The following is a 21,977-nucleotide window of genomic DNA, read 5'->3' on the forward strand; positions in this document are numbered from 1 at the left end:
GAAGATATTAACAAGACAAAGCAGAACCTCAGAAGAGTATTGACCTTTGGTTAGAGAGGGATGAGAAAGAAACTGGACAAACACAGAAGACTGTCAGTATTTATTAAATGTGGGCACTACTATTATTCTCTGCACATTTCTGCATTTCTTTAAATAGTTCTTTTTAAAAGACCGCTTCTCTCATCATCAGAAGCACCCTGTGTCAAGAGGCAAATCATTTAACTTCTCCAGCTTCTATCTCTAAAAACGAGGTGACATCTGCTCCACCACCTGGATTATGCTAATGACAAGCTATAAAAGAGGCTTCGCATGATGAACGACATTCACACCTTTACTGAAGGGCTCTAAGAAAATAAAATCAACTTACTTGAGTCCTGTCTTCACGAATTTCTGCCAATCACCAGGATCAACTTCATTAAGTGCATGCTATGAATAAAATAAGTAAGAAATACACATGAAATATCTCAATCTACAAAATACTAAAAGGTCCCGGCTGCAGAGCCCTCAGAAGGGCATCTGCCTCCATGGCCTGATTCCTCCTCTGTAAAACCCATGATCAAAGGGTTGAAAAGAGGAACGCAGGTGTCCCCTCCTGCTCCGACCCTTGTGATTCGACCCAGCAGCTCCTCTGTTCCGGACTCTTTGTACAACACTTTTTTTTTTTTTTTTAATAGAATAGGCATACAAATTTATTAATGTGCGTGGGGAAAAATCACTGAGCAGTTACTCTTGTTTGCACAATTCTTGATAAGCATGTGACAGCTCAAACTTGTAGGGGCAGAAAGCAGAATCGAGATTAATCTTAAAACAAAAACTAAAATGCAGAATATGAAATTACACTTAGAGCCATTCAGTAAACACAAAACACAGTCATCCAAAAAATCCACAAGAGCATGTAGGTTTTGGGTTTTTTTTTTAACTTAAAAAAATTGTTTGGTTATTTCTGCTAGTAGCTCTGACATTTTATCAGCATAATTGTGTTTATCAAATAGTCAAAGGAAATTTCCTGAGTAGTCCTATTTTTTCCTTTGTCTATCATTTCAAATAGCACTAATAGATTTGTAATTAGCCTTTTATTAAATAGCCAATGAAAACCACTAGTGTGACATCTCTACCCAGCCTCCAGGACACAGGGTTGGATGACATGAAGAGGTCTGTGGAACTGGAGGATCAATGTGGCTCCAGAGAGACCAGCTAAAGGCCGTGTGTGTGCAGGCTGCTGCCTCCCACCAGGCTGGCTGTGCAGTGGAGGCCACAGTTCCAGAAATCACAAGGAGATACAAGGAGATCCTGGACCCATCAGCTGAGGCCTATCTCATACTCGTTACTTTTATTTATTTATTTTTTTTAAAAGAGATTGGGTCTTGCTAGGTTGCCAAGGCTGGAGTGCAATCCCACTACTGATCAGCACAGGAGTTTTGACCTGTTGTTTCCAACCTAAGCCAGTTCACTTCTCCTTAGGCAACCTGGCGGTCTCCTGCTCCAGAAGGTCACCATACTGATGCCAAACTTAGTGTGGAAACCCAATGGGTATATCCCAGAACCTATGGGCTCAAGCGATCATCCTGCCTCAGCCTCCAGAGCAGCTGGAACTACAGGCGTGCGCCACCATGCCTGTCTCATCACATTTTTAAATACATGTTCTCTTTCCCCCAGCATTTCCTACAGCTGGACATAATTGGCCAAGTGTGCAAAAATGGACCACGCAAAGATGTTTATCACAGCATTTTTTATCATAATAAAACCGGAAAACCACCCACAGGTCCAGTATTATACAGCTGCATGATACATGATGGTACATCTACCCATCTACCACTCACCAACAAAGTCACAGCAGGTCCACAGTCACCAGGTGGGAAAAAAAAATCTCTAAATACGGTATTATGTTAAAAACAAACAAAAGACCAGGCTACACACAGCATGCATAATATCCCAATAATATATAAAATTATACATAATTTTATCACATACACGCAGATATATAACAAGGTTTCTAGAGGGAAATTCACCAAACTTATAATGAGATGGACTCTGGGTAGTGGGAGTTTTTTTTTTTCTTCTTCTGTATTTTTTGCAGTGTTAATACTTGCAATGAGTATGTCTTTTAGCCTTATGATCACAAAAAGCAGTAATGCCAAACTGCATGCGTGGTAGAGAAGGGTGGATATCATACAGTGGAATTCTACTCAGCAACAAAAAGAAAGAAACTACTCATTCCCACTACATGGATGAATCTGGAAAGCATCACTGAACTGAAAGAAGTGAAATGCACCACAGTTGACACACTGTATGATTACACTGCACAGTTCCAAGTCTACAAAGGTCTCAAACAGGCAAAACAACCTCAGGGTGACAGAAATCAAAAGAGTGGTTGCTTTGGAGGGAAGCGGATTTTGAGAAGATGCACAAGAAACTTTCTGGGAGATGAAAATCTTCTTGGATAGGAATGTAGGGTACACCGATATATGAAGTACACATATTTCTGGATACTTCAAAATATGTAAACTTACCTCAATTAAAAGAAAAGGCAGGCAAGGAGGGAGGCAATCCCCTAAAAGAGCCCAGTCTGTCATTCCATCAACAAGCCACCCACAGGGTGGAGAGGAATAATGGCCAAATATCTCTAAATTTTGTGAAAACTAGAAACCTACAGAACATAAAGCTCACTGAACCCAAAGTACAAGAAACTTGAATAAAACTATCCAGAAGTATATCATTATCAAACTGCTTTAAACCATGCCAAAAAAAAAAAAAAAATCCTAAAATCAGTCAGAGAAAAAAGACACAACACAGAGAAACAAAGGCAAGAAAGGCAGATTTCTTGCTGGAAGCAAAGCAGGCCAGAAGACAGAAAAGCAACAAGTTTAAAATACTTAAATGAGGAAAAAACTATTAACCTAGAATTTTACACCCAGTGAAACTTCCCAGCTTGTTTTATGAGGCCAGCATTACCTAATCCTTAAAACCAAAGACACTGCAGGAAAATAAAATTACAAACATCCCTCATGCACACAGATGCAAAAATTCTTAACAAAATATTAGCAAATCATACAATATATAAAAATAAAACATCAAAATCAAGCAGGCTTATTCCAGGAATGCAAGGTTGGTTTAACATTCAAAAATTTGTTAATGTAATTCATCTTATTAGTAGACTAATCAAAAAACAAGACATTATATAACATCTCTAGATGGAAAAAAGGATTTGACAAAATTCAACATCCATTCCTGATAAAAGATGGTTCACCAATTCTGGGGTTATCCGGTATCTGCCACTCTGCCACAGACACAGCCCCTCTCATTTCCTACAGGGCCATATTCATGCCACCTGGCTTGAAATGCATCTATAGCTTGGTTTATCCAGCATACTCTTTCCCACAGAAATTTAATCTGGATCTCTAAGAAAAGACACTTACCAACAACGCGTTTAATCTAAGCAGCATTTGCTTCTCCTGATCCTGAGTATTGTCATCATCTTGCTGGCCACCATTGAAAGACACGATCAGCCACTTCACACAGGACTCCAAAAGGGTCCTTCTCCAGGCACATAGCTCTTCTGCTGACCCTTCCAGAGCTGCTGAAATGGAGTCAGCCACGATCCACCTGCAGCAGGGGATGAGAGTCAAAGACAGAGAGCAGGCTTAAATCCTTCTGACTTTACATATAATCCAGCATCACAAAGAGCCATATGGGATAGATGCTGAGTCCTGCTCCCCACACTACCCACTCACAGGAATCACAGGCTTCCCTAGACTCTTACTCAAATGCCAAAGATATACCAGAATTTTTACAAGCAAGGGAAATACTATTAGTACACTAGGAAAAGGATACGTATATCCAGACTTTGTCTAAATCAGGGTTTCTCAACCTCAGTGCTACTGACATTATGGGACAGGTAACTCTACCCTTTAGAAGCCAGAAGCAACACCCCCTCATCCTAGTTGTGACAATCAAAGATATCAGACATTGTCAATTGTCCCCTGGGAAAAAATCACCCCCAGCTGAGATCCACGGCTCTCAGGGAACCCAACTCAGCCATCCACTTGTGGAGATGTACAAGCTCCAGGCAGGATGCCTGGAAGTAAAGTTCTCGTAGGAACTGCCTGATCAGCACAACAGTAATGCAGCAGTTTTTCAATGACTTACTCCATGAATTTAAAAAAGAGAAAAGTGAAGCCGAGAGGAGAACATCCTGCGACCAATCTGAGCCTTCATACCTCTTGTGACTGCTTGGGGTGTGAAGCAAGCTGGGCAGGCGGTCCATGAGGACACTGAGATCCTTGGCTCGTGCAAACGGGACCAGCTGTGCCAGGATCTCCTGGTATGGCCCAGGCGCTGGGGGACTGTCAGTGCTAAGAAGCCTGTTCTGTAGCTGCCTCCACAGGGTTTTCCTCAAGACAGGAATGACAGCAGAGGACACTAGGGCAGAGATACCAAGGAGAAGTCATCACACTCAATGGTGGGCTGGAGCCAGCTTGGACCAGCTCATAGGAACTGGCTGCTGTATTTTAGGTATCCTGTGACCCTGGCGATGCCACACTGATGGCTTGAAATTGGCCATGGCAGGAGTACTGACACCATGGAAACTGGCACACCTGTCTCCTTCAAGGGTCCTCTCCTATCTCATCAGTCAACACTCTTGCTGGATACTCTTCAACCCAGGGGGCCCTGGCCATAGCCGCTATTTCTAAGCTCATGATAAGACCATGAGTGCCAAGGTTCTCAGTTCACATGGGATTCATTCTTCAAAGCCAGGTAACAGGGAGGGTAGCTGTTACGGTTTGGATGTCTGTCGCCTCCAAATCTCATGATGAAACGTGATCCCCAGTGTTGGAGGTGGGGTCTAATGGGAGGTGTTTGGGTCATGGAGGCAGGTCCCTCATGAATGGCTTGGTGCAGTCCTTGTGGTAGAGTGAATGAGCTCTGGCTCACACTATTAGTTCCTGGAGTGCCAGGTGTTAAAAAGAGCCTGCCACCTCCTGTGCCTCTTGCCTCCCCTCTGGCCATGTGATCTCTGCAGAGCTGGCTCCGCTTTTTCTTCTACCATGAGTGGAAGCAGCCTGAGGCCCTCACAAGACGCAGATGCTAGCTCCATGCTTCCGGGACAGCCTGTAGAAGCATGGGCCAAATAACCCTCTTTTCTCTATGAATTACTCAGCCTCAGGTATTCCGTTATATCACTGTTAAATGGACTAAGTGCCCAAGGACAGGTATGTCAAGCACCACTGACTAGAACCCGAGTTGCAGGGCACTGTCTTACTTTTTAAAACCTCTGCCATCAGTGATATGGAGTCACGCGAAACAGAGGCAAAGTGGTGAGTAAAAATCATCCATACATTCGACAAAAGGGAATTATATTAAATTTGGGGTAATCAAAAAGTGCCTCAGCTCTGAAACCCAGTGAGTGGATACAGAAGAGAGAGTTGAACCCAGGCTGCCTCGACTCAACATCAACTCACCAACATCTCCCCAGAGGGCGGGGAACCCTGGGACATGGGATGGATTGGCGCCCAAGAACTCCTTCAACATAACAGGACAGTCCTAAATAGCCCCAACTACTGCACCCAACTCCGCCAGCTTCATGTGGGGGAAACTCAGACCTGATGGGGCACAAGGGGCTGTGCCTCAGGCCACGAAGTACGGAGACTGAAGGGAGACAGGGTACTGGGGAGAATTACTCCATCTTTCTCCATCTTCAGAGTTGTGTCGGACACTGGAAACTAACCCACATCCCAGAAACTGAATTTCTGGGGTTTAAAAATGGCCATGCAGTTCACCTTCTTAGCCCGAGCAACTTAAGACTCCCAGCTGCCCAAAGCTAGCCTTTCCCTTACCTCCTGCTGGGCGTGTGAAGTGGCTCCGCATCCTGCACTGGAGGTACACATGGATGAGGGGGAGGAAGTCATCCAGGTCCCCCTGGAGGCCGAGCCCTGGGCCAGCCTGCAGGCACCACTGCTCGAACCACAGCAGGTGGGTGCAGCTCTCCTGCAGGAGCAGGGCAGCGATGCTGAGGGCCGCCTGTGTGCGCCGGGCCAGGCAGTAGTCAAGCAGATCAGCCCCGACCGCGGGGGCCAGCACGGGCTCTCTCTGCAGAGTGTGGAGGAGCACTGTGTCCAGCTCGTCCACTGCCAGCGCGGGCAGCAGAGCCCCCAGGCCTCTCACAGACTCGGAGGACCACAGGAGCCCACCACTCTGCAGCTGATCCTGGGGGCTGCAGGTCAGCAGCTGCACCAGGGTCTTCCCAAGAGCATTCAGGTGTCTTTCTTTCCCGGGGCATTTCGTGGGTTGCTGGGTCACCAGGTGGGTCTCAGGCAGGCTCAGCAGGGCCAGCGTGACCTCACGGAGCTGGGCACCCTCCATGTATGGATGCAGCTCCTGCAGGGCCTCCAGCTGCAGCGGTGTCTTTGGTGGCGATGTGGCCGGGCCCTCCCTCCTGCTCTGAAGTTCCTTCAGCACGCTCTGGGTGATGGCCTCTAAGTACCTGGCCAGAAGGCCCAGCTGCCCAATGTTCCGGAGGATCGGGGCACTCGCCGCCAGCAGCTGGAGGAGCCCTGCACTGAAGTGGGCGGCCAGGAGCTTCACAAGGACAGGGCTGAGCGAGTGCGGCGGGAGGGCCTGCTGCTCCAGGGCCAGGAACCAGCCCTCCAGGGTGGGGTGCCTGAGGACGGCCACGAGCACCTCCTCCAGCATCTGAAAGGCAGTGACGAGGCACCGACGTCACACGAGGCCCAGGGCTAAGAGGGGACAGCCGCTGCCACACAAGTATTCACTGTTGTTAGCGGGACAGAGAGCAGAGGCCCCTTCTCTAACCCATTCCATCCTCAAGCCCGCATTTCCATGCCCCCTCAGGTTGCCCACGGCATCCTAGCCAAGCCCAGCCAGCGCTGTCATCCAGTTGTACCACAATCGCCTGAGGCACTCCACCTGCCCCGGCAGGACTGGACTGTGACCTGGCTGGTGCCCCACCCACATTTTCGAGCACGTGTCTGAAGAACCCAGCCTGGGTGAATTTCCAGCATGGGAAAAGGGCTCTCGACGGTCACTCAGTGTGGGGGGCGGGCCGTGCAGAAACCCCACCATGTGAGTAAGAGCAATCAGCTGCTGGCTTCTCCTCAGTGGCCTTGCCCTCCTAAATAAATCTGGTTGAGAGACAGGGGTGTCTACTTACAGCTGGGGTGATGTCACTTTAGATGAGACCATATGTCTGGGAAAAGTGGGTTGGGATTAAACCACCGTGTGTCTACGATCCTGAATTGAAAGTAATCCTGTCTCCACTGTCAGGAGGAGACTGCGCCTCGAGTGACCCCACAAACCCCCAAACTAGTTCTGACCTGGCCAATTGAGTAAACACTGAGCAGAACGCAGGTGAGCACCCTTGCTGGATTAGAGAACAATTTCACTCAATTGTTCCGCACAGCCCTACTGAACCGATTCCTCACCAGCGACACTCCACCAGTTCCCAGAGACAGAAAGAAATTTTCTTCCCTTATTTATTCTCAGGGAAGGAAAGAGGAGCCTATCACAGTCTCCACTCAAGCTTTACCAGTTAAAAACAGCAAAGCACGATCACATACTGAGAATGCTTTGCCTCACGCTGACTGGCTAACAGGTGGTCCCTCCCAAGCAAATACCTCCCAGAAAGACAACTCGGAACTCAAAGGAAAAAAGTGTATATTTCAATTAGATTGTGAAACAAGGAATGTATCTGCCTCCTGAACCTGGGAAAACAGGTTACATGGCAAACTGTGAGAGAAACAGTCATCCCGGCCCCAATTAAACAGTCTGCTCCCCAAGACTCCCAACAGGACAGGAAGGCTGCTGCTTCTCAGAGCGGTCTATTTCCTGTGAAGAGCAGTACCCGCTGCCCACCTTTCACTCAACACAAGCTGCAGCTATTCACACTGTTTCTCAGCAGGCTCCTCACACAGCGTGAGAGAGAGCTGTCTGCAGGGAGGGTGACGGTGCACAGAAAAGCAACTGGAAACAGAAATGCCCAAATTAAATCGCACACTGGGCGGGTGCTAGGAAGTTTCTATGATCTCTGCTGTAGTTTCTGCATTTCCCGATTTTCCCACAATGGACCCATGTTTGTTTTTAACCAGAAGTGAAGAGAAAGCCATTACCCATGACTCTGAGAACAGGCTAACAGGCGACCTGTGGGAGTACCTGATCATTGGCCAACTCCAGTGAGGCCACAGACTCCATGTCCAGGAAGAGGTCGGCTTCGGCCCGGGCGGCCTCACATCTCTGCTGGTTCTGGGCATCCAGCTGCTCACAGTGGACAACCAGGCGCCTGAGGAGATCCAGGAAGAGCTGCAGGAGGGGCGGGCCCACGCTTCTGCCCAGCTGTGAGAACAAGAGCACGAGCCTCAGCAGGGAAAAGAAGGGTTCACAGCCACCAGGCAGTGACTTCCAGGGCCCGTGTTTTCACAACAGGAGACTCGGGAGGCAGGCTGAGATGGCAACTCCTCCCAGAGTGTGTGACACCCGTCAACACAATGCCATTTGCCACATAAGAGATGTGTCTTCCTAAGCCCTGGTGAAACACAAAGGTGTCCCTAAACTGAAAGGGACAGGCCCACCTCAAAACTTAAAAATCCCTTGAACCACATCAGGAACAGAAATTCATCAGCCAGCTACTACACAAATAAACTTAAGAGGGAGGGCTGGGTCAGGCACGGTGGCTCACACCTGTAATCCCAGCACTTCGGGAGGCTGAAGCAGGCAGATCACCTGAGGTCAGGAGTTCAGGACCAGCCCCGCCAACATGGCAAAACCCCGTCTCTACTAAAAATACAAAAATTAGCCGGGCATGGTGGTGCGTGCCTGTTATCCCAGCTACTAGGGAGGCTTAGGGAGGAGAATAGCTTGAACCTGGGAGGCAGAGGTTGCAGTGAGCCAAGATCCTGCCATTGCATGCCATCCTGGGCAACAAGAGCTAAACTCCGTCTCAGGAAAAAAAAAAAAAAAAAAGAAAGAGGGAGGGCTGGGTGCAGTGGCTCATGCCTGCAATCCCAGCACTGTGGGAGGTTGAGGCAGGCAGATCACTTTGAACCCAGGAGTTTGAGACCAGCCTGACCAACATGGCGAGAACGCATCTCTTCAAAAAACACAAAAATTAGCTGGGAATGGTGGTGCATGCCTATAGTCCCAGCTGATTGAAAGGCTGAGAGGTCGAGGCTGTAGTGAGCTACGACACGCCACTGCACTCCAGGCTTGGTGACAAAAAAACAAAGGCGCGGCAGGGCCGCCAACGCAGTCTACCATAGGAAGGGCTCTGTCTTGACCAGAGCTGCCCTGAAAACAAAGTCAGGCTGACCTGATTCCCATCTGCAGCTGCTGAGGGACATGAAGAGTTTGCAGCTGAGGTCTGGACAGAACAGCACTTAAACTGCCTCTGCAGTGAGTTCCAGGGAGCAAGAGTGTGCTGAGCTGTGGGCCCGACTCAGAGAAGGCTGAGCTCTCTGGTGGCAGAGCTCTGGGGCGTGCGGAGGATGGGGCAACGCTGACCTGGCCGAAGTTCTCCACGGTGCTCCGCAGGTAGAGCAGCACCTGCTTGGCCGCGCGCAGGACCTGCTGCATGGGGAGGCGTGGCATGCTGGCCTGCAGCTGCGCCTGGATGTGCTTGTCCCGAAGCGCCTGGCTCTCGTAGGCTGCCTGCAGCAGGGCTGTGAAGGAGGAGGCCGAGGGAAGGGCAGGGGGCAAGGGGCTACCCTGTGCCTGCAGCAGCTGAGGGAGACAGCAAAAGGCCGGGGAAGAGAAAGACACATCACCACAGATGAAAACAGTCATAGGCATGGGTAACATACCACAAACGGACGTTTCACAAAGAAGCACGTGCTGGGATACGACTAACAAATATGGGATCGCATGGCATTTTACTTCAGTAGAGTAAGTTCTGGTACCATGTCATGCATGCTTTCCTAGAGCATTTCCACTGACCACATGTGAAGGCCCAAATCATGCTGTATCTACACCCCTTGGAGAACAAGGCAGGAGCCTGTCCCACAGGCAGGAGCCACGTGTGACAGAGGCCAGATGTGAATCACAAGAATCACTAGAAAGGGGGAAATCAGCCTACAGAGGAGCCCGCTCTGCAAGTGGCCTTTGGAAGGCCTTCCCCAGGAGCTGCGGGTTGAATATGTTGTTGGAAGGACAGAAGATGGGCAGAACACAGAAATTTCTGGAGCCCTTCTGCCTCAAACTGAAGTTATTCACTTCTTCTAACGTAACTACCAAGCTGTCTCCTTTATTTACTCAATGTGGCTTATGTTGTATAACTCCATTTGACTTCCTTAGGCTAATAAAACCCAAGGCTGTAACATGCCCTGAAACTTGGTGGTTGCCAGTGTTCCCCAGGCCTGCAGCAGCACCAGAATACATGAGAAATGCAAATTCTCAGGCCCCACCCAGTCCTGCCGGGTCCCTGTGCGGCTGGAGTCCAGCAGTCAAGTTTGAATAGGCCCTCTGGGGAATTCGGACACACCCTGGAGGGTGAGAACCACTGCTGAGTCTTATTCCACAGAAGGTGGACACCCACTCCGAGCATCCACGAGGGGCAGGACAGAACCTCTCCGAGCATCCACGAGGGGCAGGACGGAACCTCTAATACCTCCACATAAGCTGCGGTCTGGCTATCACTGTGGCCTACGTGTGGGGGAAGGTGGCAACAATGTTGTGGGCGAGGGTTCTGGAGCCAGACTGCTTGGGCCGAATCCTGACTCCGCCCGCCACTGACTGGTGTTGGAACTGCTCTGTGCCTCAGTTTCCCTATGTGCATAAAGGATGGCGAGAGTCCCGGCCTACTTCTCAGAGTTGCGGTGAGGATTAAACGGCCAAAAATACATGTAGTACACTTAGTACAGGGCTGGGTATGCCTCCAAAAAACACCCAGAAAACATGCAATCGTTGTTGGCTATTGCTACCAATATCACAAGACAAGGAGGGTCTAAGCTGTCTGCTTTTTCGAACACAGCTAAAATGAAACGAATGCACAAAAATGCATACCACAAATGTCGTGCCCCGCACAGCACTGTAAATACTCTGCATTGGAGCCAGAATCCCACCATGAGAATGTAGTCCCCAGCAAAAGAAAATACACTTTTTCCTTTCCTTCCCCAGCTTCAGCAGAAGAGACCCTGCTGGAGGCCTTGAGGGGCCATGTGTGACAGCTGAGTACAGTCTGTCTAGGACCATGCTAAGGTCCACAGAGGAGAGCCAGGAGACAAGCACGCACAGATAACAAGGTAAGGAAAAAAAGGAGAAGCCAACGCTCCTGCCCCAGGCTGAACGAGGAATTAACCTATTATCATTATCAGGGAGCCAGTGGGAAATTTACTTTGGCTGCATCACTGAGTCTTGTGTGTTCAGTTATGTTAGCTGAGCACCAGGGATACTACTTAGCTTCCCCTCTTATGCAGGGGACTTTAGGGTAAGAAATTTCACCCTGCAGGCTGTCTGGCTATCCAACTGCACAGCTGTGGCCCAGCTAGCCGTGACCCCGGGAAGAGCCCTGCACGGGAGCAGTGACCACAGCTGTGGCTGCAGCTCACCCAGGCCTCTCGGGCTTGCTCTGGGATCCAGAGGCTGTAGTATCTGTTAAACCGTGAGAGCTGGTGGCAGCAAGGCACCGGGCATGGAGGCTCAAGCTTGTCATACGCCTGGAGCAGGAGACACAGAGCCAGGGGGTCCCTCTGGGTGTGGAGGAGGTCAGTCAGCACCGCCGTCAGATACGTCACAACGTTTTCCGCTGCAAAGGAACGAGATGCATGTGGGAAGAGGCTGGCTGGGCCCACCCTTCTGTGACCCACCAACACCACCTTCTTCCACATACACGCAAGACCCTGAGACATTCATGCAACTCCACGAGGGGACACACAACCACAGGGAAGGAGGTGCTACTACTGGAGACTGTACTAGGCTCTGGTTTTTTAAACATATAGAGCAAAGTCAGACATTCACTCCCTTTTGCCTGGCCTCTTACATGCCTGGGTCTTCACTCACTGGGAAGGAGGCCCAGGAGTGAACACCCAGGCATGTAAGAGGCCAGGCAAAAGCCACCTGGGAGCAGGACTTGCTAGGTGCTCAGCAATCCGTTTACTCTGCCTCGGCACACAAGCCTCTCTTGTGTGTAGGCTGGGACCACATGCCTGGTGAGTCACTTCTAGGCCATAACACCCCTTGCTTGACTATCTACCCTCACTTCCCTTTCCATGGTTATCTTGGAAGCCACAAATTGAGATGGCATAGCTACAAAATGGGAGCAGCCTGAATCCCTGTCCAACTTCCTGGAGGACAGCCAACCAGAAGAGCCACCCGGCCTGTACTAGACCATAGCAAGGTCTAGAAACAGACTCTTATTTACTAAAACTACTGACAAGTCAGGGCTTATTTGTTACTGCAGCAAAGCCTGAGTTCTCCCGACCAATCACACTACTATAATCTGTGAGCACTTCCTTGGGTCTAAGTTGCCTGGAAAATCCAACAAGTATGAAGGATTCATCCTCTGCAACAACATATCAAGAATAAATGTTGACAAAAAAACACCAATGTTACAGAGGCTGTCTGGGCAGCCAGGCAAACACATTATTTCAGACTCATGCTCAAATGACCAATTTCCCAAAAGCCTAGCCAGCCCCAAGATCCCCACCCCTGTGCTCCTAGCTCTGCTGGCTGGGTAGCTATCACCCTGGGGATTCTGACCTCTTGTTGCCCTGGATTCTCAGCAACTGATCCCACAGCCCCTGGAATCCCACCTCTCACCCCGCACAGACCAGCCGGCCAGATACGGCCAGAACATCCTGACTATACACAGGTACCTGCTTCACTGCCTGTCCCAAGGAGCAACTTATTCCTCGCTTCCAGGGCCGCAGGGACCACAGCACTGAATGGGAACGTGAGCAGGATCATGTCTTCATTTAACGTGAACCCTATTTCCTCGTCCAAGCCTTCACTGCCCTCCACCAGGACATCCACCATGTCGAGAACATCTGAAACAGAAAGAGGAGAATCCAGATGATGTGACAGCCACTGAAGGGTTTCACTGCAAATACCCACAGGGAGGCAGGAGCAGAATCCATGCAAAAAGAAAAAAGCCACATTCCTCTTGGGGCAGCATTTAATATAGTTTGACCCTGAACAGACAAGACATTGCCTATGAAAAATGCAGGATATTCAGCTGAGGTGATAAAAGGTTAAAGTTCCCTCAAGTGACACAAGAAGCCCAGGAACTTTAACCCAGATATTCAGGCAAACAAGCCAAAATCTGAGAGGCAAAATAGTGTGAGGGTTAAAGCACACGCCAGAGCCAGAGCGCCTGGGTTCAAATCCTGACTTTGCTATGTAGTAGCTATATGAGCTTGAGCAAGTTATTATACTAAACCTCTCTGTGCCCCAGCTCTTATCTCTATATAAAATGAGGAGAATAATAATATCCTTTTCTTTTGTGGTTGCTTATGAGATTTTCATGAATTAGGACTTACAAAGAGCTTAAAACTCTACCTGGCACACAGTAAATACTACATAAATAAAACAGCAAGTGTTTCCTATTACATGAACACATAAGGACACTTCATTTCCAGAACAGGCTGGTCTTTGCTGCAAAGGGACTGTGTGCACTTGGCCTAGGGCATCAGTGCAGTTCTTGTTCTCAATCTCTTAACATGTCACTGTGGCTTGGTCTTCAGACCTTTGAGCAACACAGAACAGAATGGAACATATCGTCAACGTGGGGGATAGAGTGGAACGTACCGTCAACGTGGGGAATCGTCAACGTGGGGGATAGAGTGGAACGTACCGTCAACGTGGGGGATAGAGTGGAACATACCGTCAACGTGGGGGATAGAGTGGAACAAACAGTCAACGTGGGGGATAGAGTGCAACATACCGTCTGTGTCAGGGATAGAGTGGAACATACCGTCAATGTGGGAGATGGGAATGCTCATGTCATCGGCTTCTTGCTTCGTCACAGTGGCCTGCAGCGTGCTTGCTTCTTGGACAAAGTCAGATGCTTTGTCTGTGTATGAATAGGGATTCGCCACCAATGTCAATAAAATCTGGGCATTAAAGAGCCAAGTAGAAAGCATTCAGATGGTCACAGGTAAATGAAAAAGCCAAAAAATGTCACTGGTCAAAATCAAGGGAAGTGACATAATATGTTCAATCCTTAATTAGAATAATTTTACTATGAAGTTGGGTCTAAACTTTTTGTTGTGGAATTAAAAAAAAAAAATCTCCTTTTAGTATAGCACTGCTTTTAATATCACTTTTGGTATGCCCCTATTCCCCTGTGCAAAAACAAATTTCCAAAAGGAAATGAAACAGCATGCTGTAATATCTACCTATTTTACATATTCTAAAACGAAGATTCTGAAGTCTCAGCAAGAATAAGGAAGTCAGGCCGAGAAGCCTTTTGGTGCTGGTGCATCAACCATGCTTCGATCACGCTAAGAAGTTAATATAATTATCTCTGAGCATGCTCCTTTATGTGGGAAATGTGTGCTTACGCGTTCCAGAAACTGAATCACAGTCTCTTTGTTCTCTTCCACGGTGTTCTCTAAATGCTCCAGCCAAAGCTCCAGCTCCTTCCAGGTGTGCTCAAACACCCCCGTGTCCTGCAGAATCTGCCAGGAAGCAGGTACCAGTGAAAAAGTCAGAACAGAGCCCACTTTTTTTTTTTTTTTTTTTGAGACGGAGTCTCGCTCTGTTGCCCAGGCTGGCGTACAGTGGCACGATCTCAGCTCACTGCAACCTCCGCTTCCCAGGTTCAAGCGACTCTCCTGCTCAGCCTCCCGAGTAGCTGGGATTTCAGGCATGCGCCAACACATCCACTAATTTTTGTAACTTTTTAGCAGAGACAAATTTTCACCAAGTTGGCCAGGTTGGTATCAAACTCCTAGCTTCAAGAGATCTGCCTACCTTGGCCTCCCAAAGTGTTGGGATTATAGGCATGAGCCACCACACCCGGCCTACAGGACCCACTTTCTCTGGGAGGTCAAGCAGTTTTATTGTGCTCCAGCACCACATGCCCAAGGAGCATGCAGGGGGTGAAAGTTTCATCCCATTTTTCTCTGAAAGTTAGTCTTTCAAAATAATATCTCCATTGTTGAGGGAAACAAAGAAATCATTCTACGCTTTCTCAAAGACAATATAATCTGGCCAGGCCTAGTGGCTCATGCATGTAATCTCAGCACTTCAGGAGGTTGAGGTGTGAGAATTGCTTGAGCCCAGGAGCTTGAGATAAGCACAGGCAACATAGTTGAGACCGTCTCTACAGAAAATAGTAATTAAAAAACGAGCCGGGTTAGTGGTGGTGCGCACATGTGGCCCTAGCTACTCAGGAGGCTGAGGTGGGAGGATCACTTGAGCCCGGAAGGTCAAGATGGCAGTGAACCGTGATTGTACCAGTGCACTGCAGCCTGGGTGACAGAGCAAGAGCCTGTCTCAAACCAACAAAAAAGACAATATGATCCCTTCTCTCACGGCTGCTTATCCTTTATCCTCATTTCCTAAATAAAAAGAAGGGAAAAAATTTGGCTGCTACTTAGGAGCCAGAGACCTCTGGATTTTCACAAAGACCCAGGTAAATGTGTAAAACTTGACCCCTCACAGCTACTCAACCCTCAGCCTGTATGAAATTCTCCAACGTCACGAGCCAGTCACATCATATCACTTCAACGTGGACCTCAAGACTCAGACCTCAAGACTCACTATTTCCAACAGAAGAGAAGCTGATATGAGGCAGGACTTGAATGTGCAGAAGTGATGAAATGATTTCCCCAAATGGTCTGACAGCGGAAACTCAGGGTCTAAGAGGACTTACGGCACAGAGCCCTGCAACAGCATGCACCGAAGGAAAGCCTGACTGTGCCAATTTCATCTATTTGCAGTCAGTGATCATGAAATCTAGCTGGGGTCAGGTTCACAGCTGCACTACCTGGAAGGAAATGGCAGCCTATGGAGGTCAAAACTTAGCTGCCACATTCTTTCAGCGGCTCAAGAGAGAAGGCTGTAAGTGCAGCAAGGTTATCAGCACTTCAAATACAAGTGGAAGGTCAAACCTCTGTACCCTAAACATAGTGCATCCCCCAAGCTGTTTGCTGCAGAGCAGAAATGAGGACTAGATGTCCTACTGCCATCATAAGACCTGACACAGCTCTGGAAACATGAGTATCAAGGACAAAAAAAGAGAAGGAAATAAATTCCTGTTATTTTCCACTGCCTTTGATGACCCATGTGCTGTGGGTGACGGATTCGGGCAAAAAGGCTGAAAGCCCTGGAGAAGGTCGGAGCCTGAGAAGGAGGAAAGAGGCACTGCCTAATCAACACCAAGAAGCCAAAATGTAGTATTTAGTGAGCCTACAACAAGCTAGAAATGACCTACCTAAAAAAAAAAAAAAAAAAAAAAAGTTTCTCCAATGTACCAGGCTGCCTCTCAGAAATGTAGCTAAGTGTAAGACACAATAAATTTAACTGCCATAAAACCTTCTATTTTAAAACTAAAAACAATCCCAATACCTCCTGAATTCAACAACTGTTAACTAAACACTTACCATAAGGAAGATCTATACAAAATGCTTTTCAGAGTCAGAAACTGGTAGAAAATGCTCACCTTCATGATCAGAAGTTTAGTCGATGACTTCAGTTGTAAATGACTACTGGTCACAAACATTTTCATTAGTAAGTAAAATACCGATCGTTCACCTCCAATAATTTCTGCATCTGGGCCTTCCTAGAGTTTAAACAATATTATGTATTTTTAATATATATAATTACATATATAATTTTAATATATAGTTATATATTAGACACATACCACAGGGCCAGGCGTGGTGGCTCACACTTGTAATCTCAGCACTCTGGGAGGCCAAAGCAGGCAGATCACCTGAGGTCAGGAGTTTGAGACCAGCCTGGCCAACATGGTGAAACCCTGTCTCTACTAAAAATACAAAAATTAGCCAGGCATGGTGGCGCACGCCTGTAGTTCCAGCTACTTGGGAGGCTGAGGCAGAAGAATCACCTGAACCCAGGAGGCAGAGGTTGCAATGAGTCCAGATGACGCCACTGCACTCCAGCCTGGGCAACACAGTGAGACTTCATCTCCAAAAACAAAAAACAAAACAAAACATAACAGGAGCTATCACTTGCTGAACACACAGTATGCTGCCAGGTCCTTACCTCATCTCATTTTAACCACAATTTGGCAGGAAGAGTAGCAAGAGTAAGCACAGGTAGCCGTGTTCCTGTGCTGGAGTCATCCTAGGGACCCAGCTTACACTGACTCACTGAATTCTCCCAATACCCCTGTGAGGTGGGTACAGCTGCTACCCTATTTTACATGTGGAAACTGAGGCACTGAGAAGACACCTGGCTGTTTACTGGAAACCAAGGCAGATGCTGTGCTGTCTGCTGGATGGTGAGCAGGAGGGACCCCAGGGCTGTCTGAGTCCGTCAAAACATGTCCTTGTTACTTTCATCAGGATGCCAGTGCTGGCAGAATGGATTGCTTATGCATAATTTATCCTCCTCAAAAGGCTTTTGGGCTTTGAACACGTCTTCAACAAGTACATGGAGCTCCAGATCCCCAATCCAAACTCTGTTGAGCCCGTGTGTCTCACTGCAGCCCCGGGCAATGAGGACAACCCTGAACACGGTGAAGTGCTGGTTAGCTTAGGCAAAGCCAGCAGATGTATCTTATAAGCATAGGGTGGGGCACAGGATATAAATTCATACCGGTTCTTTCAAATTATGAGGCCTCTGTTCACTTTCCAACTAAATTATCAAGATCCCATAAGCCCAGTTGAGCTGGAGTAAAAACCAATCAGCGATGCCCGAGCCTGTCACCTCCCTAGGATTGGTGGCAATGACCTCACATCTCAGTGGAATGGTGGCAATCAGCGATGCCTGAGCCTGTCACCGCCCTAGGATTGGTGGCAATGACCTCACATCTCAGTGGAATGGTGGCAAGCAGGGCTCTGGGCAGCACTGCCTGGGTCCCATCCTGGACCCACCACTCATGGACAGGACCCTGAAGAAGGTTCTGACACTCTGTGCCCAGTTGCCTTGTCTTTAAGTAGCGTGAACCGAGCAGCCACATGAAGCACCCGTATCCTGCCCAGCACGCAAGTAAGTTCTCAGGAAGAATGATCCTCAGCTACGCCGCCGGGAAGCCTCAGTACGGGGACTCGAGAGAGAGATACATGGTCCCAGAGGCACAGCATTCTTAAGTCTTCCTGGATATGTCGCACGTAAAAATGCCAACATACATTTCCATACTATTGGTTCCATGTAAAATCTAAGTCACTAAAAAATAAATCAGCTCAGATTATGAGAAACACTTAGACAATGCTTAATTTTGCTCGATCATGTTCCCTCCTCCTCTTTGCATAGAAATGATGCAGCATCCTGGGCTTAAGCCCAGGGTAAAATTCTGTGGCATCCTGAGTTTCCCTTTATGATTTAACATTATGTTCTCCAAAAAGTTCTGGAAGATATTCTATTAACGACCTAGAAAAAAATGCTGGCAATGTCTACTGATTCTTCCACCAGCTTCAATCCTCTTCTGACTTGGTATCTATTCTCATCTCGTCTTTAATTCTTCCAGGATGAGGGTAAAGGAAAAGGAATGTATTTTATTTTGTTTATTATTTTAAAATGGGAAAAATGTAAAACAGTTGAGATAAACAAGAAACTCCCTGGACCCAGCAACTATGTATTTGCAGCAAGGACATGTTAAGCACCCTATTTTACAAAAGCAAGCAGGTTCCCAGGCCTCCTGGTTCATGAATCAGGACCTCTGCTGTGGGTCTCTCTAAAATGAGAACGCTTAACCTCTTTCGTCTTGTCCCGTCAGGTTCTGAGCCAGTTAGCAATTCATCAGGCCAAGAAGCCACCTGGCCCAGCAGGTTAGCTTAGGGCAGAAGACTGGGAGCTCTGCTTCCTACCTGTGCCTTTAACCACAGAAACTTGCTGGCCGGCAGCTCCAGGGCCACCTTCAGCATGTGGTGCTGCAGAATGGGAGGCACCTCCTCTCGAAGGCCCTGCTCGGAGATGATGCCTATGGGTGAAAAAGAGGGAGGCTGAAAAAAGTCACGTGGACGTGGGTGCCCAGCAATTGCTGCCCTGGCCAGAAGGTCAAGGAACTCAACATGGAGAAAGAAAAAGGGTGGATGCAAGGTTCTGTTTCTCTGTCCTGTGCTCACTCTCACGCGGCACATCTCGCCTGATGTCTCCCCACGCCCTGGTCTGTACAAATCTTTCAACAAAAACTCCAAATCCCACTTGCCTGAAGAAGCCACACAGTCCGCACTGACCCCGAACAGCTGGAATCACTGCACCCACCATGTACCCTCCAGGGGTGGGCTCTCGCTAACGTTCTCCCTGGCTCCCCAGACAGCAAGCATTTTGTGGACAGAGACTGCAGCCACCTGCGCCTGAGACTGGGTCCTCATCCTCTAGCCGGCTCTCTGGGTTTCTCCTTTGCTACTAAATACTAAATGGCCACATTCTAGTAAATTTCATACTTCCACAGCAAAGAGAACCGTTCACCTTCAAATGATTAAAAAGTGAATTGCAGCTTTTGAAAAGGAGTATTTCATAGCTTATATAAATTCCAAGAACGGTATTTTTGCAAGTCTTCTCCCACAGGCCCAATTATAAAGTGTATCAGACAAACTTTACCATCCAGGAAACATGACCAGACAAGCATTATGTTACTTTTAAAAGTATGAAACTGACTCAGTGGGGGAAAAGATGAGGTAACTATGTCAAAAGTGTCTCTGCATGAACAGGACGTCCCTTCTGCAGGATCCTTGTTTCTGCTATACCCTCTGCACCCCCGCTGCCTTGAAAAGTGACGTTAGAGTTAACGTCACATGCTCGGATTTGTGGGCCATTCATGCCGGTTGCTCAGCACTCGGAAGCTGGCTGGCTTCTTCCATTGTTCTCACTGCTACCAAGTGTTCATCTGATATTTACTTATGGAAGACCAGCTATTTAAAAAATACTGATGCAAGTACAATTTCTCAGGCTGACGGAGGAGCATGCAGTCAACTGTCCACCAGCCTTCCCGATTCTTGGCTCCAGGGCTCTGCTCTGGTTTACTGGCACTTCCTCCACCTGCACTGGCAGGAACAGTGGCGGCTTGTCTGCAAGCCCTTGAAACCCACCTTTCAGGAGTTTGCTGAAGTCAAAGTTGTACTGCGTGACCACGTGGGGGACCACCTTCTGATAGAGGCATATGACCTGGAGCAGAACAGCTTTCAAAAGAATGGTTTCCGCATCATCTGCGCACGCGCACACACACACACACACACACACAAACACAAAGAAAAAGAAAAAGAAAGAAAGAAACAGTTTGAATTAGGAAACATATTGGTTCTTTGTCCTTGAGCAGCTGAACCAGGTGTGGCACCACATTGCAGCCAACTGCATGCTGTACACTGAGGCTGCAGACAGATTGCTCAGTACCTGGGTCTAAGGAGTCAACGTGGTAAAAATGTTAAAACTGTTCAGGGGATCTGGGTTAAAACCTCATTTCACTGCTGTGACCTTGGACAGGTTCTGGTCACTCTGTCTCCCTGTGCTTTCATGTCTTCATCTGAGCAACAGGGACACACAGCAGAGCCTACCCCTGCAGGGCTGCCGTCAGGATGAAATACGACACAGACATAAGACAAAGGTCAATGCCTGACCAACGACAAGGCTCTGAGTTCTATCTGCAGAGCGAGAGACAGCACCCCGGTATTGCCGTCCCTGGAGAGGCCAGAGCACATGGCACCCAACACTCAAGTCTTCAGAGACACACAGTACTTGTATAAAGATGGGCACATGTCTAACAGATACTAAAATTCAATCTATGATTCCTTTCCAGTTCTTCTCCCTAAGCAAAACAAGATAGAGACACATTCACAGCCAGAGGTGCCTTGAAACAAGCACTGCTCCAGGACTCTCTGGATAGGAGCTATCCTAGGCTGCCAGTGTCAGCTCCGTCCCATGCAAAAGGCAGAGCGCCCCCTCACCCCTGAGCCCTTACCGCACTGGCAAGCCTCGCAGGCAGCTGGGGGCCCATCGCTCCCTTTCTTCCCTTTCTTGTCATCTGGTTTGGTCTCTTGCTTTTTAAGTGACTGCCAGACCCACACGATAGTGTTCAGGTCTGGCAAAATCTAAAAGGGAAAAAGAGGTAAAATATTAGTTGTATTCAACCACGAAGGGAGACAAATGAACTGAACATACCAACAAGATGCAAAAATCAGGGAATGGGGTGTGAGTCTACAGGACTGTGTGTAAGAAGGAGACGGATGAGTGGTGAGAAAACAGGCCCATATCCACCGTAAGCTCTGCTCTGCAGTATAATTTTTTTTTTCTTTCTTTCTTTCTTTTTGTTTTTTTGAGATGGAGTCTCACTCTGTCACCCTGGCTGGAGTTCAGTGGGGTGACCTCAGCTCACTGCAACCTCCACCTCCCAGGTTCAAGTGATTCCCGTGCCTCGGCCACCTGAGTAGCTGGAACTACAGGCACCTGCCATCACATTCAGCTAATTTTTTGTATTTTTAGTAGAAGCAGGGTTTCACCATGTTGGCCAGGCTGGTCCTTGAACTCCTGACCTCAGGTGATCCACCCATCTCGGCCTCCCAAAGTGCTGCGATTACAGGTGCGAGCCACCGCACCCCATTACGTTCTGCAGTATAATTTCTAGAACTGCACACAGCAAGGATTTGGTGAACAGGCAAGTGCTGATCATTAAAACAAACCCCTTAAGCCTCATTCACCTGAGCAAAAGACACGGGGAACAAAGAAAGACTTTCTCAGGAGCAGCTCAGGGAAAGCTGCCCTGTGCGACTGGGACTCTCAGAGCAGCCAGCCAATTTACAGAAGCTTGGCCTTCAGCCACAGGAAGCAAGCGGGGCTTCCTGAGCCACTGCATCTCTTCTCGCTGGGCCACAGTGTGGTGTGTGTGTGCCTGCAGCCACGGGTGAGGG

At 48.3% G+C, this 21,977-nt stretch overlaps 1 protein-coding gene across 4 annotated transcripts in view; it reads right to left on the reverse strand.

Moving 5' to 3' along the window:
* The window catches only part of URB1 (URB1 ribosome biogenesis homolog), a 97,123-nt gene that overhangs the window by 27,003 nt on the left and 48,143 nt on the right, over positions 1-21,977 (reverse strand). For all 4 annotated transcript variants that reach the window (XM_031665711.1, XM_031665712.1, XM_021935537.2 and 1 more), the window contains 14 exons: positions 21,032-21,161; positions 20,166-20,282; positions 18,942-19,054; positions 16,610-16,729; positions 14,505-14,621; positions 13,916-14,054; positions 12,819-12,989; positions 11,553-11,749; positions 9,511-9,729; positions 8,167-8,346; positions 5,835-6,690; positions 4,218-4,419; positions 3,417-3,603; positions 368-426 (listed from right to left, as the gene is read on the reverse strand). In XM_031665711.1, the coding sequence (XP_031521571.1) occupies positions 368-426; positions 3,417-3,603; positions 4,218-4,419; positions 5,835-6,690; positions 8,167-8,346; positions 9,511-9,729; positions 11,553-11,749; positions 12,819-12,989; positions 13,916-14,054; positions 14,505-14,621; positions 16,610-16,729; positions 18,942-19,054; positions 20,166-20,282; positions 21,032-21,161 (2,807 nt within the window). The remainder of the gene's footprint in view (positions 1-367; positions 427-3,416; positions 3,604-4,217; positions 4,420-5,834; positions 6,691-8,166; positions 8,347-9,510; positions 9,730-11,552; positions 11,750-12,818; positions 12,990-13,915; positions 14,055-14,504; positions 14,622-16,609; positions 16,730-18,941; positions 19,055-20,165; positions 20,283-21,031; positions 21,162-21,977) is intronic.

This window comes from Papio anubis, chromosome 4 (assembly GCF_008728515.1).
Source record: "Papio anubis isolate 15944 chromosome 4, Panubis1.0, whole genome shotgun sequence".
NCBI lineage: Eukaryota > Metazoa > Chordata > Mammalia > Primates > Cercopithecidae > Papio > Papio anubis.